The sequence below is a fragment of the Lithobates pipiens genome, unplaced genomic scaffold (genome assembly GCF_037356315.1).
Source record: "Lithobates pipiens isolate NorthernLeopardFrog02 unplaced genomic scaffold, aLitPip1_a1.2 Scaffold_18, whole genome shotgun sequence".
In the NCBI taxonomy this organism is placed as follows: Eukaryota; Metazoa; Chordata; class Amphibia; order Anura; family Ranidae; genus Lithobates; species Lithobates pipiens.
Window position 1 is genome coordinate 55,558,226 of NW_027507758.1, and position 12,930 is coordinate 55,571,155.

The 12,930-nt window shown below is 42.7% G+C and overlaps 1 protein-coding gene across 7 annotated transcripts in view; it reads right to left on the reverse strand.

The window, feature by feature from the left end:
* LOC143987137 (echinoderm microtubule-associated protein-like 4) overlaps positions 1-12,930 on the reverse strand; it is a 249,200-nt gene that overhangs the window by 19,180 nt on the left and 217,090 nt on the right. For all 7 annotated transcript variants that reach the window (XM_077485699.1, XM_077485698.1, XM_077485695.1 and 4 more), the window contains 5 exons: positions 11,948-12,099; positions 5,076-5,201; positions 4,210-4,341; positions 2,296-2,363; positions 209-297 (listed from right to left, as the gene is read on the reverse strand). In XM_077485699.1, coding sequence (XP_077341825.1) covers positions 209-297; positions 2,296-2,363; positions 4,210-4,341; positions 5,076-5,201; positions 11,948-12,099 — 567 coding nt within the window. The remainder of the gene's footprint in view (positions 1-208; positions 298-2,295; positions 2,364-4,209; positions 4,342-5,075; positions 5,202-11,947; positions 12,100-12,930) is intronic.

The window sequence follows — 12,930 nt, forward strand, 5'->3', positions numbered from 1 at the left end:
AAGTTGCTTACGATGGGAGGGAATACACTCACATCACATACACACATTTCAAGCTGCATTTCTAACCCCAGACAGACAACGCTAAAATATTTAACCCAGATTTCCCACGGAAATGTTTTGGGAAGTAAGCCAAGACACAGCCAGTAACCTGGACACAATGTTACAACTGGCAAATATTATCAGATTGCTTGTCGGGAAAGTTACTTACCGACAGAGTATCGCATCACGGAGAGCTGCTCATTGCCATCTGTGTGTATAGAAACCAGATCTCGTGTCTCTGCATCTAACACAAACCATCTACAACACAAGGGAGAGCCACTGTAAATGTTGGAGAAGGGTAAACTCATCTATGCAGAGGCTTTAAATTGTTAGACAAAACCTTCTAAAGGTTTTCATGCTGAACATATTAATGTGCAATGCAAAGCCTTTGCAGGACATCTGAAAATGAACCCCTCCAGTGGGGCAACATTTCTCTCTCACCCCATCATTGGGAGTCAGACTAATTTTCTCAGCCTCTTCAGTAGTGAGTCCTACCAAGTATAGCTTGAGGACTGGGGCTGATTTACTAAAGGCAAAATCGACTGAACTTTGCATGTGCAGTAGTATTCTGCTTAGAACATGCAAATAGCCAATCAAATGCAAGGGAAAAGAAAAACAGCATTTTTTGCTTGCACATGATTGGCTATGGTAAGTCAGAAGAGCTTCCCTCATTTACTAAGCTCTGCAGCAATTACCTTGCAGAGTGCACCTCCAATTGCAAAGAGCTCAGTCTCTTAGCCTTTAGTGACTCAACCCGTGTTTAATAAAATCATTAGATTCATAGTTAAATTTATAGGAGAAATATGGGATTAGCGGAAAAAATAAAATAAGACCTACTAATACTTACCCCAATGCTGCAGCATCCCTGTAACAAAGCAGCTTTCCCATGCCAGGTCTAAGGACTCATTCACATGGGCATAATATAACATACGCCTGTGCATGCAATCACATTGATGTCAGTTGGAACGCAGCTGTGTGAATGCACAACCCCGAACACCTGTGCATCTCGCGTGGGCGAACACTTTGCCTAGGACCGAAAACTGACAGATTACAGGACTGTAAGCTTTTGGTCTGCTGACTGTACAAAACCGTGATGGTCAGGCACTGTACCCCACTCTGCTATTCCTGCACTCACTGGAGCAAGGGGCTGTGGAGAGGACAGGCGGGGCTGGTTCAGGTTCTCAGCCGCCTGCTGAAAGGCGGATCAAGCTGTCAATTAGGCAGCTGCATGGGTACCAGCAACAAGGTGTGGCTCCTTCACAAACGTGACATAGCTCTGCTGGGTCAGCTGATAGCCAGTAAAGGCCTACTATCTGCTTAATCTGGGTCATAGGAGTAGATTAGAAAAAAGGTTTGGCCACACTTTTTAGCTATACCACTGACAGCAACACTTTAGTTTAAGGAATTCTAATTTGACCAGCGCAGGCTAAATTCTGAAATATTTTGAAGGGGGAGGGGGGTGACAGTTTTTAACTCCCACTAATCAACAGGTCAGGGAATGAGTACTAAGGCAACAGCTCAGCACAAACTTCCACATTTTCTGGACTTGACTTTGTAACATTAGTCAGAATAGTCAGAACTTAGCAAGCAACGATCAAGCCTATGACATTGCCAATGAGCTGTATATTGAAGGAAGCAGTGTGGATCAATAAGCAGGAACTAGTCAAGTATTTATTTCAAGCTGAGGTCGGCACACCATAAATACTAGCCAAGTGATCACAGAAGTGTATACTTAGCAATTATATTACAGTATACTAAGCATATGAGCTCAGCCTCAGTACTCTCTCTGGCAGTTGAGGAGAGAGCATTTGCAGCAAAGACAAATAGCCACTTGGGTTAACATAGCTCATCTACATCCAGCTTCATGTGAAAAAGCCATAGACAGGCTCAACTAGGCTTTTGGGACAGAAGTGTACCTATCGCCAGAATTAATAGTGAAGGGTGGAGCCCCATCACGTTTTAATGCTATGGCTTCAATAATCTAACCATAATAAAAAAAAAAAAATTGTGTGTCAGTGTAATAGAGTGCTGCACCATGGCCAGGGACCAATACATTTTGAATACACAACTAAGCTACTCCTATGTGCTGCATGCTTGTCGCAGGTTTGTGTGTTGAAGCCAGACAACTAGTATTTGCAGAAGGAGGCCAACAATGGCAGGCCTGTGTTTTTTCTCAATGCAGGTGCACTTTAAAGACTTTCCAAGAGGAAATCCTCAAAGGACCGATAACTACAAAGCATATGACTTGAGCATTACCTTCCAGAATGTGTTCCAATTGCTACTACTATTCCGCTAGGATGGAAGTCCGCACAGTGTCCAGGCTCCTGTACATGACAGAGAAACATTGCTAGTCATTTACAACTACTAGGCACACAAGGGTGGTCAGACATAAGAAAAATATATAAAACGTGGAAATAAATAACTTTGTACATATGATGACATGAGTGTGTGTGTGTGTGCGTGTGTGTATAAAGGGCAGACAACAACTTGCACCTCTGGCTTAACTTTTCATTTCAGCTGACAGCCTTTCACCCCCTCCCCCCCCCACACAGAGGTGGTGTGGTCTGCTTCCCTATACATGGCCGACTGCCACCTAATGGGCCTGCAAACCTACTAGTTTTGGTTTATGTCTTAAAAGTTGGTGATAACCCCTCAGCACACCTAATGCCCAAATTCAGGACTTGTGTCATGGGGGATTCAGTGATTAGCTCACCAATATTTACTTTGTTCTCATTTGCCTAGAACCCTAGATGGTCAGGCCATGACCAAACTGTCACCTTGCTCATCCCAACAGAGTTCACACATCGTTCCAATTTTTCTCTCTTCTTGCTCAGGCTTTTACCTGAATCATCTATATGTTCTCCATATTTATAAAAGCAGACAGTTATTTTGGAGAAAAACAAAAAATGCCCTTTTACCTGGAGAAACCACTAGCAATAATAAAGACTTAAAGTAGTTGTTCATCCTACAAATGAAGGTAAAAAACCTGTGTGCTGCCCCCCCCCCCCCAGTCCCTCTAATACTGACCTGAGCCCCCTCTCAATCCAGTAATGTGCATGAGAGACTCGTCTATCCCATGACTCGCTCTCCTCATTGTCAGACAGCAATTGGTTCCCACTGCTGTCAATCACAGCCAGCGAGCCAATGAGGAGAGCAGTGGAGGGACGGGCCGAGTCGTAGGGTATGTCTTATGGATGCATAGAGCAGGGTTTTAAGAGTGAGTGCACAACAGTGCCCCCATAGCAAATGGCTTGCTATTGGGGCATTGGTCATGGGGGGGGGAGCAGCCAGGAGCACCGGCGGGGGACCCGAGAAGAGGATCAGGGATGCTCTGTGCAAAAGTCACTGCACAGAGGAGGCAAGTATGACGTTTGTTATAAAAAAAAAAAAAAAAAAAATACTGCTGCTACTTTTAAAGACATTACTTTAGAATTTGTTTTCACACTGTTGCAAGCAAAGGTTTACTCAGAGCTTGCATTTTAACTTTGAAAGTATAAGTTCACCGTTATAAAAGAAAATAGTAAATGCACATCTTTTTGCAGGTAAAAAAATTGCGCTTTTTTATTAGGCACCTGTAAAGCACTGTACCATGATCAGCAGATCACAGATACAATGCAAGGCTCCTGCAGACTGTCAGTGTAGCTGCCCGCTTACAAGCATACAGTTACACACTGACAGGAAGGATCAATGAAATATTAAGAGCGCTCATCAGTGCTCTGGTAGTTCATCAGGCCCAATGGATGATGGTGGTTGTAGTTTAAAAACTTCTTTTAAATTGTGGCAGCGGGTGCAGGGAGAAGATCCCTGGCCTGCTGTCACAATGGGGGAGTGTGGGGGCTGCTCAGTTAGAAACATGTCACTAAAGGTGAACTTATCCTTTCATAGTGCAACAGAGGAGTGAATAGAAGGTAAGTATATGCGTCTCTGGATTTCTGCATTAAAGAGAAACTGTTGCTTTGCCCTGTGCAGCTTCATTTTAAAAACTTATTTTTATTATCATCCCCCAAAGGATTCCCAATTTGAACTTCAGTTTTCCAGGTACAACAGTTACCTTCTTTTCATAAAGGAAATTAACGATTTTTATTTTTCTTGGAAACTTTCTTCAGATTTTCAACTGTGACAACAATACAAAATGTTTCAGCAGCAATACAGTAGTTTTAAAGTACTCACTTCTAGTAGTCTGGTCCATTCTAGCGTGTGGTCTACAGAGTTCCACAAACAGACCTGCTTGTCCTGAGCACATGATAACAGCAGATCCTTGAAGGGGTGGGTTGCCAAACCCCAGAGCTCATCTGTATGACCCTGGAAGTATAAAAAAAAAAAAAAAAAATGAAACCAACAACTACACAGCTGTGTGCTCATAAAATGCAGGAGCACCGTAGCTTAGTGGTTTGCATTGTGTCCTAGCATGGGTTCCAGTTTAATACCCACAAGGCTAAGCATTTCTACATTTCCATTATTTTGCACAGGTTTTTTTCTCACAAACCTTTTAGGACATTAAAGGGGTTGTAAAGCTCTGTTTTTTATTTTCTAAATAGGTTCCTTTAAGCTAGTGCATTGTTGGTTCACTTACCTTTTCCTTCGATTTCCCTTCTAAATGTTTTTTTTTCCCTTTGTCTGAATTTCTCACTTCCTGTTTCTCCTAAGTAAACTTCACACCATCATCCGAGCGGTGTTCAGTCAGCCAGAACAGCTTACTGAGGAGGAACAGGAAGTGAGGAATTCAGACAAAGAAAAAAAAACATTTAGAAGGGAAATCGAAGGAAAAGGCAAGTGAACCAACAATGCACTAGCTTAAAGGAACCCATTTAGAAAATAAAAAACGAACCTTTACAACCCCTTATTGAACTTATGACTATACAGATATGCCATTTCTGCACTTGTATGAATGTGCCAAGGTCATAAGATTGTAAGGAATGATGTGGCTGGTCTGACAGACTTCTTAATGGTGCCAAGTTATACAATGATAGTACTGATTTGACAGAATATACATACCGACAACTAATTCAGGTAAGGGAAGAAAACACTGCATTTACCTGAACTTCCACCTGAAAACCGTCATTGAAAGTGCCACGCAAAACAAAATTCCTAGATGTGCCAACCAAGAACTGGTCGGCTTTGCCTTCTGCCACCGCTCTGATGGTGCCATATTGATCCGGAACCTGGAAAACATTGTAAATATAAAACACCCATATAATAAACACCATTGAAAAACACAATAGCCTTTAATAGGCACCAGAGGAAACTATTTTAACCAAACAGCTGTATCCAGTCAGATGCAGCCGCAGCTCAGGTATTTTAACAGCCACACAGTGGAAGATTGATCTGCGCTGTATAGCTGGCAGGTTGAACAAAGAATTATTTTTATCAGTGCATGGCCAGCCTAAGGAATCTGGGGCACACGTGGCTTTTATATTGTTATTGTGGTTTCAAACCAATGCTAAAAACCATCAGGCAAATAGCGCATACTATTTACCATTGATAAAAAAGCATGTGCTATTCACATGAAATTATTGTTAGTCTTGTTTTTAATCTTGCTTTAAAGTAACAATAAATGAAGATAAAAAGAAGTTAGTGCCCCAACTTTCTTACATTTGTTAAATAGTGGATATTAAGAGTGTTCCAAGGCGAACAGAGACTGAACAAAAAGTATTGGGAAATAGTCTCTTAAGCCGCCCTCCCTTCATTGCTGGCAAGTCTGACCAGACCTCGTCTCTAAAAACGTGAGAAGAAAAACACATACAGTTGTGCTCATAAGTTTACATACCCTGGCGGAATATACGATTTCTTGGCCATTTTTCAGAGAATATGAATTGCACAAAAACTTTCACTCAGTATTTGGCTGAAGCCATTTATTATAACTGTTTACTCTTTTTAAATCATAATGAGCACAGAAACTACCCAAATAACCCTGATCAAAAGTTTACAAACCCCAGTTCTTAATACCGTGTATTGCCCCCTTTATCAATGACAGCTTGAAGTTTGTGTTATTTGTGGATGAGGCTCTTTATCTTCTCAGATGGTAAAGTTGCCCATTCCTCTTGGCAAAAAGCCTCCAGTTCCTGTAAATTCTTGGGCTGTCTTGCATGAACTGCACATTTGAGATCTCCCCAGAGTGGCTCAATGATATTGAGATCAGGAGACTGAGATTTAGCCACTCCAGAACCTTCACTGTATTCTGCTGTAGCCAATGACAGGTCGACTTGGCCTTGTGTTTTGGATCATTGTGATGTTGGAATGTCCAAGTACGTCCCATGCACAGCTTCCTGGCTGATGAATGCAAATGTTCCTCCAGTATTTTTTGATAGCATATGGCATTCAATCTGGCATCAATTTTGACCAAATTTCTTGTGCCTTTGTAGCTCACACATCTCCAAAACATCAGTGCTCCACCCTCTGTTTTACCTTTCATCATAGGCCATGCCGACTCCTCTCCAAATGTAGCATTTATGCCCAAAAAAGCAATGACATTTTAGTTGGTCTACCTGTCCGGTGTTTGGTTTCAACAGAACCCCTAATTTTCCACTTCTTGATTAGAGTTTGAACACGGCTGACTGGCATTTTCAATTCCTTGGATATCTTTTTTATATCCCTTTCCTGTTTTATACAGTTCAACTAACTTTTTCCGCAGATCCTTTGACAATTATTTTGCTTTCCCCATGACTCATAATCCAGAAACTTCAGTGCAGCACTGGATAAAAGATGCAAGGGTCTGTCAGTAGTCCAGAAACGCACCAACTTTTTATAAGCACACACTAGTTACAAGCAACAGATCCCAGGTGAAGATGGTTACCATTAATAGCCATTCAAACCCGTGTGTCAACTTGTGTGCATGTTATCAGGCCAAAATCACCAGGGTATGTAAACTTTTGATCAGGGTCATTTGGGTAGTTTCTGTTGTCGTCAGGATTTAATAACTTGCTTCCATCTAAGGAGCCGATGCGCATGCCCAGTGGCCCAGATGTCCGCCGGGCACCTGCGATTTCCGGTAACAGAGCAGGGATGTGGATCTGTGTGTGTAAACACACAGATCCACATCCCGTCAGGGGAGAGGAGACCGATCGTGTTTTCCCAGTACAGAGGAACACCGATAGTCTCCTCCCCTTGTGAGTCCCCTCCCCTTACAGTGAGAATAACTCCCTAGGTAACATTTAGCCCCTTGATTCCCCCACCCCCCGCCTAGTGTTAACTCCTTCCCTGCCAGTGGCATTTATACAGAAAGAAGTGCACCGATTGCTGTATAAATGTGAATGGTCCCAAAATGGTGTCAAAAGTGTCCTATATGTCCGCCGCAATGTCAGTTACAACTGAAAATCAAATCGCTGCAATTACCAGTTAAAAAAAAAAATAATAATATAAATGCCATAAATCTATCTCCTATTTTGTAGACACTAACTTTTGCGCAAACCAATCAATATACGCTCATTTTATTGGGATTTTTTTTTTATATGAAAAATATGTAAAAAGAATATATCTCGGCCTAAACTGAGGAATTTTTTTTTTTAATTGGAATATTTGATATAGCAAAAAAGTAAAAAATATAGTGTATATTTCTAACTAGTCACTCTTCTTTTGTTTACAGCGCAATAAAAAATGAAATACCACCAAAATAAAGTGCTATTTGTGGGGGGGAAAAAAAAAGTAAAAAAAAAATTTCAATTGGGTACAGTGTTGCATGAACGCACAATTATTCAAAGTGCGACAGCGCTAAAAACGGAAAATTGCCCTGGGCAGGAAGGGGGTGAAAATGGCCTGTATTGAATTGGTTAAAAAGTAAAGTGAGTAAATATAGTCGATTCATAATACATGGCTTCAGCCAAATACTAACCATGAGTGAAAGAAATGATTGTGTCATTCATATTCTCTGAAAAATGGCCAAGAAATCTAATTCTGCCAGGGTATGTAAACTTATGAGCACAACTGTATATTAAGTGTTTATGCTGGCTGCCTTAAGGTAAATGTAAACACATCTTCAAAATGTCAGATGGCGATCTATGGACAGCTTTAGAAAATGCAGGATCAATAAACCTGAAAGATATTTCAATCACTGTTATAGAATCATCAATATTTACAATAGTGCAAAAACTAAAGCGCATTCATTCTCTCTGTAATTACAAAGAATGGATGGGAAAAGTCACAGAAACCCAGGAAGAATGGTTTTGCTTATAAACAGGCATCTTGTTCAGTGAATGATATGCCTTACTTTATAAAGTCATTATAAAGCAGACATTGATTAAATGAAAGGCATATGACTGTCTGAGAAGGCAGAGCTCTCAGGGAGCATGTCCTCACGTAAGCTGGAGCTTAGGAGCACTTCTTAAAATTAATTTCCGAACTCTGCAACTAGGTCATTAGCCAATTAGAAAAAAAAGCTTCTTACGATTATAAAAAAAAAAAAAAAAAAAAAATACAAATCTCAGGCAAGAAAAACTGAGCATGTAAAAGTTTGAAAAATTAGGATTTCCTCAATCCAAATAAACAATTTTTTTTACATGCTTACCTGTAAAATCCTTTTCTTTGAGTACATTATGGGACACAGAGTCAGGCTAATAATCATTAGCTACTGGGTTATACTCCATCAGGTGAATGGACACTGGTAGACCAAAGGTCTTCAGACAGGAAGTGATGCCCTATATAACCCCTCCCACACAGGAAGCACTTGAGTTTTGTAGCAAGTACCGAATCCTCAAAAAAAGAGGGGAGGGATCTCTGTGTCCCATGATGTCTATATATTTTTTAGTAGACACCCTAGGGAATAAAATGGTGGTTGTTGCAATATTTTATGTCGTTACTGTATTTGTACAGCGGTCTTTCAAATGCAATTTTTTGGAAAAAACTAAAAAAAAAACAAAAAAAAAAAACACACTAACCAGTAAGTTAGCCCATTATTTTGTATAATGTGAAAGATTTTAACGTTGCGAGAATCATGATTTTTTTATTCTAAGCAAAAACAAAAACGTGATTCTCATTTTGGCCAGAATCGTGCAGCTCTAGTCTACCAGTGTCCATTCACCTGGTGGTGGAGTATATCCCAGTAGGTAATGATTATTAGCCTGACTCTGTGCCCCATGATGCATGAAAAAGAACGATTGTGCATGAGAGGTTTTGAAGTGCAACACTAAAAATGCAAAAACCTCCAATGCTTTTGTGCCATAGAACTATTTGCTGCAAATTAGTTAATGAAACATGCCAAGTGCTTATGCCCCCCCGCTTCCTTGCATCCTTTGCCGCTCCCATTGCTACATAATATTTATGTAGCTGCCACAGGAGGAGTAAAGGGGAATACTAGGGATGCACCGAATGGGTTTTTTGGTGCCGAAACAGATACCGAAAATGAAAAATACACTAGGCCGAAAACCGAAACCGATACCGAAAAGGACTGTTTTTAAAAAAGATTTTTATACAGGAGGTGGTCAGAGACTGGCGACATGGTACAGGAGGTGGTCAGAGACTGGCGACATGATAAAAGAGATAAGTGTGGTGTCCCCCCGTGCAGCCAGTGTGGTGTCCCCCCGTGCAGGCAGTGTGGTGTCCCCCCGTGCAGGCAGTGTGGTGTCCCCCCGTGCAGGCAGTGTGGTGTCCCCCCGTGCAGGCAGTGTGGTGTCCCCCCGTGCAGGCAGTGTGGTGTCCCCCCGTGCAGGCAGTGTGGTGTCCCCCCGTGCAGGCAGTGTGGTGTCCCCCCGTGCAGGCAGTGTGGTGTCCCCCCGTGCAGGCAGTGTGGTGTCCCCCCGTGCAGGCAGTGTGGTGTCCCCCCGTGCAGGCAGTGTGGTGTCCCCCCGTGCAGGCAGTGTGGTGTCCCCCCGTGCAGGCAGTGTGGTGTCCCCCCGTGCAGGCAGTGTGGTGTCCCCCCGTGCAGGCAGTGTGGTGTCCCCCCGTGCAGGCAGTGTGGTGTCCCCCCGTGCAGGCAGTGTGGTGTCCCCCCGTGCAGGCAGTGTGGTGTCCCCCCGTGCAGGCAGTGATGCAGCAAAGAGAGGAGAGCCGCCTCCGCCGTCTGGTTCAATAGAGCGCCGGGAACATCACAGCTTTAATTTCAATAGCTGTGTGTTCCCCCGTCGCGCGCCGGCGCATACAGCCCCTCCCTCTTGTCCGGGGAACTGTGATAGACAGATCCCCCATCCAATCTGGACGGGTAATCTGTCTATCAAAGTTCCCCGAACAAGGGGGAGGGGCTGTATGCGACGGCGCGCGACGGGGGAACACACAGCTATTGAAATTAAAGCTGTGATGTTCCCGGCGCTCTATTGAACCAGACGGCGGAGGCGGCTCTCCTGCGCTATACACCTCCCATGATGGGCGGCACCAGGGACGGGCTCCGCCCCCACCCCGCTCCATTTTCGGCTCAATTATCGGCCGTTTTTTCCTTTCGGCAAATTGCCAAAAGGGTCATTTTCGGCCGATATGTTTCGGCAGCCGAAATTTCGGTGCATCCCTAGGTAATACTCAACCTTTTCAACACAGAGGAACCCTTGAAATAGTTCTCCGGTCTCGGGGAGCCCCTGCTAAATTTTTGAAATCTACAACTCATGATACACTAGTGTAATGGTCAGTGGGAAGAATGATCCTTACACTTGTGATCATTGGGAAGAATAACCTCCTTACAGATAGCTAAAAAGATCAATGGTGTGAGTGGGAACTTACCTGAGAGGCATAAATTGCCCAATGCTAAAGGAACCCCTAGCAACCTTTGGAGGAACTCTGGTTGAGAATCACTGCTCTACAGCAACAAGCAGCAAAAAGTACTTCCCTTTTGCTTACCTTTAATTGGCCATTGGAGTGGTTCTGTCTGACAGCAACAATGGGACATTCATTTTTCTGACACAAGTAATGGGGTACTATTTCTCTCAGACAAATATTGAGCACTATTCCTTCTCTCACCGACAACAATGAGGCACTATTCTTTTCCAGTTACCGAGAATGGGGCACTGTTCCTCCCACTGACACTAAGAATGGGCAATGTTCTCCCCACTGACACCAACAATGCACCCCATTCTCCCCAGTGACACCAGCAATGGGGCAATATTCATCCCACTTATACCAAAAACAGGGCATTCCTTTTTCCATTGACATCAAGAACGGATCGCTATTCTGTCACACTGATACAACGTGACACGGTTCCTCCCAGTGATATCATTACCAATGATTGGGTGGTAACCCTTACGCTGACACCATCTCTTTTCCCGATACGAACAATGGGGAAAAATTACTCATATTGACAACAAGGATGAAGCATATTTCCTTCCACCGACAGTGATGGGGCACTATTCCTGTTCTCGCTGACACGATGGGGCACTATTTCTTCCAATGACTACAGGTTTCGATTTTTTTTTTCTTGTCCCTGAATTGGCCACTGGTTTGGAAAGGTGGAGAACCCCTGTTACGGGATGCGATATCTGAATCTGCTGGGGCTGGTGGAATCACACCCTAGATAGTGGCACCCTGCAGCAATCTTGGGCTTTGCGGATGTCGCCACAAGGTTGACCTTTACAGGTAATTAACATGCATAAGTTAAATGCATATATAATCTAATAGGAGAATTGTTAAAATGACTGGTCAGATGAGAGGGTCTGATTAAATTAGCATCACAAATAGGAAAAACTGGTCGTTTTAGGAGAGGCTGGCAGCAAGTGCAGTCTTCATAATACTTTAAATTGGAAATCAAAGCTTACATTTTCTATACTGAACTCGCAATAGCTCTAGACTACTGGCACTTTCTTAAAGAACCATCAGTATTCCTTTAGATGTGCATTCAGCTTTAGGAAACTAATCATACAAGTAACAATGTATACTTCCTAAATGTCACCTAAATATATAATGTAATTTAAAAATATTTATATATAGAAGCCTTTATGCTGAGTTTCTCTAATCTTTTTTTACACAGCAAATTATATGAAGCAGCCCGTGGTCTTACCTCAATCTCTCTTTCAGGGTTAAGATTGTGATCCCACATAATAATCTTCCTGTCTTTGCCACCTCCCGTGAGCAGCATACCGTTCCTCATCTGACACAATGTGAACACGCTCCCATCATGAGCTTTGATCTGCTTACTTATTTGGTAGACACCTGAAACATAATTATTACTCAGTAAGGGGCATATTTGGATGTTGAAACATTTCCAAAACACTTGCATAAAACTGACAGAATTTTAATTGCAGCACCTAGATAGCCATCCAAATGCTTTGCTAGAAAATTTGTCAGGGGAACTCTGCCAAATGTCTGTAGCCCCAACACCCGAAGCTTCATGTGGGGCTTCCCCAAAGGAGTTAAATGGCACACATGTGGCAACATACTTCTTACTGAAAAGTAGTAAAGATTTGCAAAGCCACAATGAGTTCTTGAAATTCTGTGTGCAGTATCAAGCATTTTTGTGACTCCTAAAAGTACCCATAAATGACTAGATACTATCTCAAATGCAAACCAGGTTGTTTGATTGGGCTGTATATGGCACACCTTGCCTAAAGATTACTGAAATTTAATGAAAGCCAAGTACAGGAATGACTTGATAGCTGCACACTCAATACTTGCAAAAAAAAAAAAAAAGTCTTTATTTTTGAACAAAGTCCATAAAAACAACCACGAATGATCAGGCAGGGGAGGGAAAAGGCAGGTAGACATGTTTCCCATGGAGGTTCATGCTTTCTCAATACCACCAATGGAAGCCAAGCTGGGTCTATGCCCCTATTTAGGGTGTAACATGTTGAGCATCCACCACCTTCATCGTGACAGCAGGCGGGGAACCTTCGACCCGGACCTGCGGTCACCATTTGAAAACCAGGTGGCTGTATGGGGCTCCACCCACATGGCTGCGTCATACATTCACAGGGTTCTGCGAATTAATGAACTACAACTATCATCAGCCATTGTTGCTGACGGCTTGTAGTTTCTCAATGAACT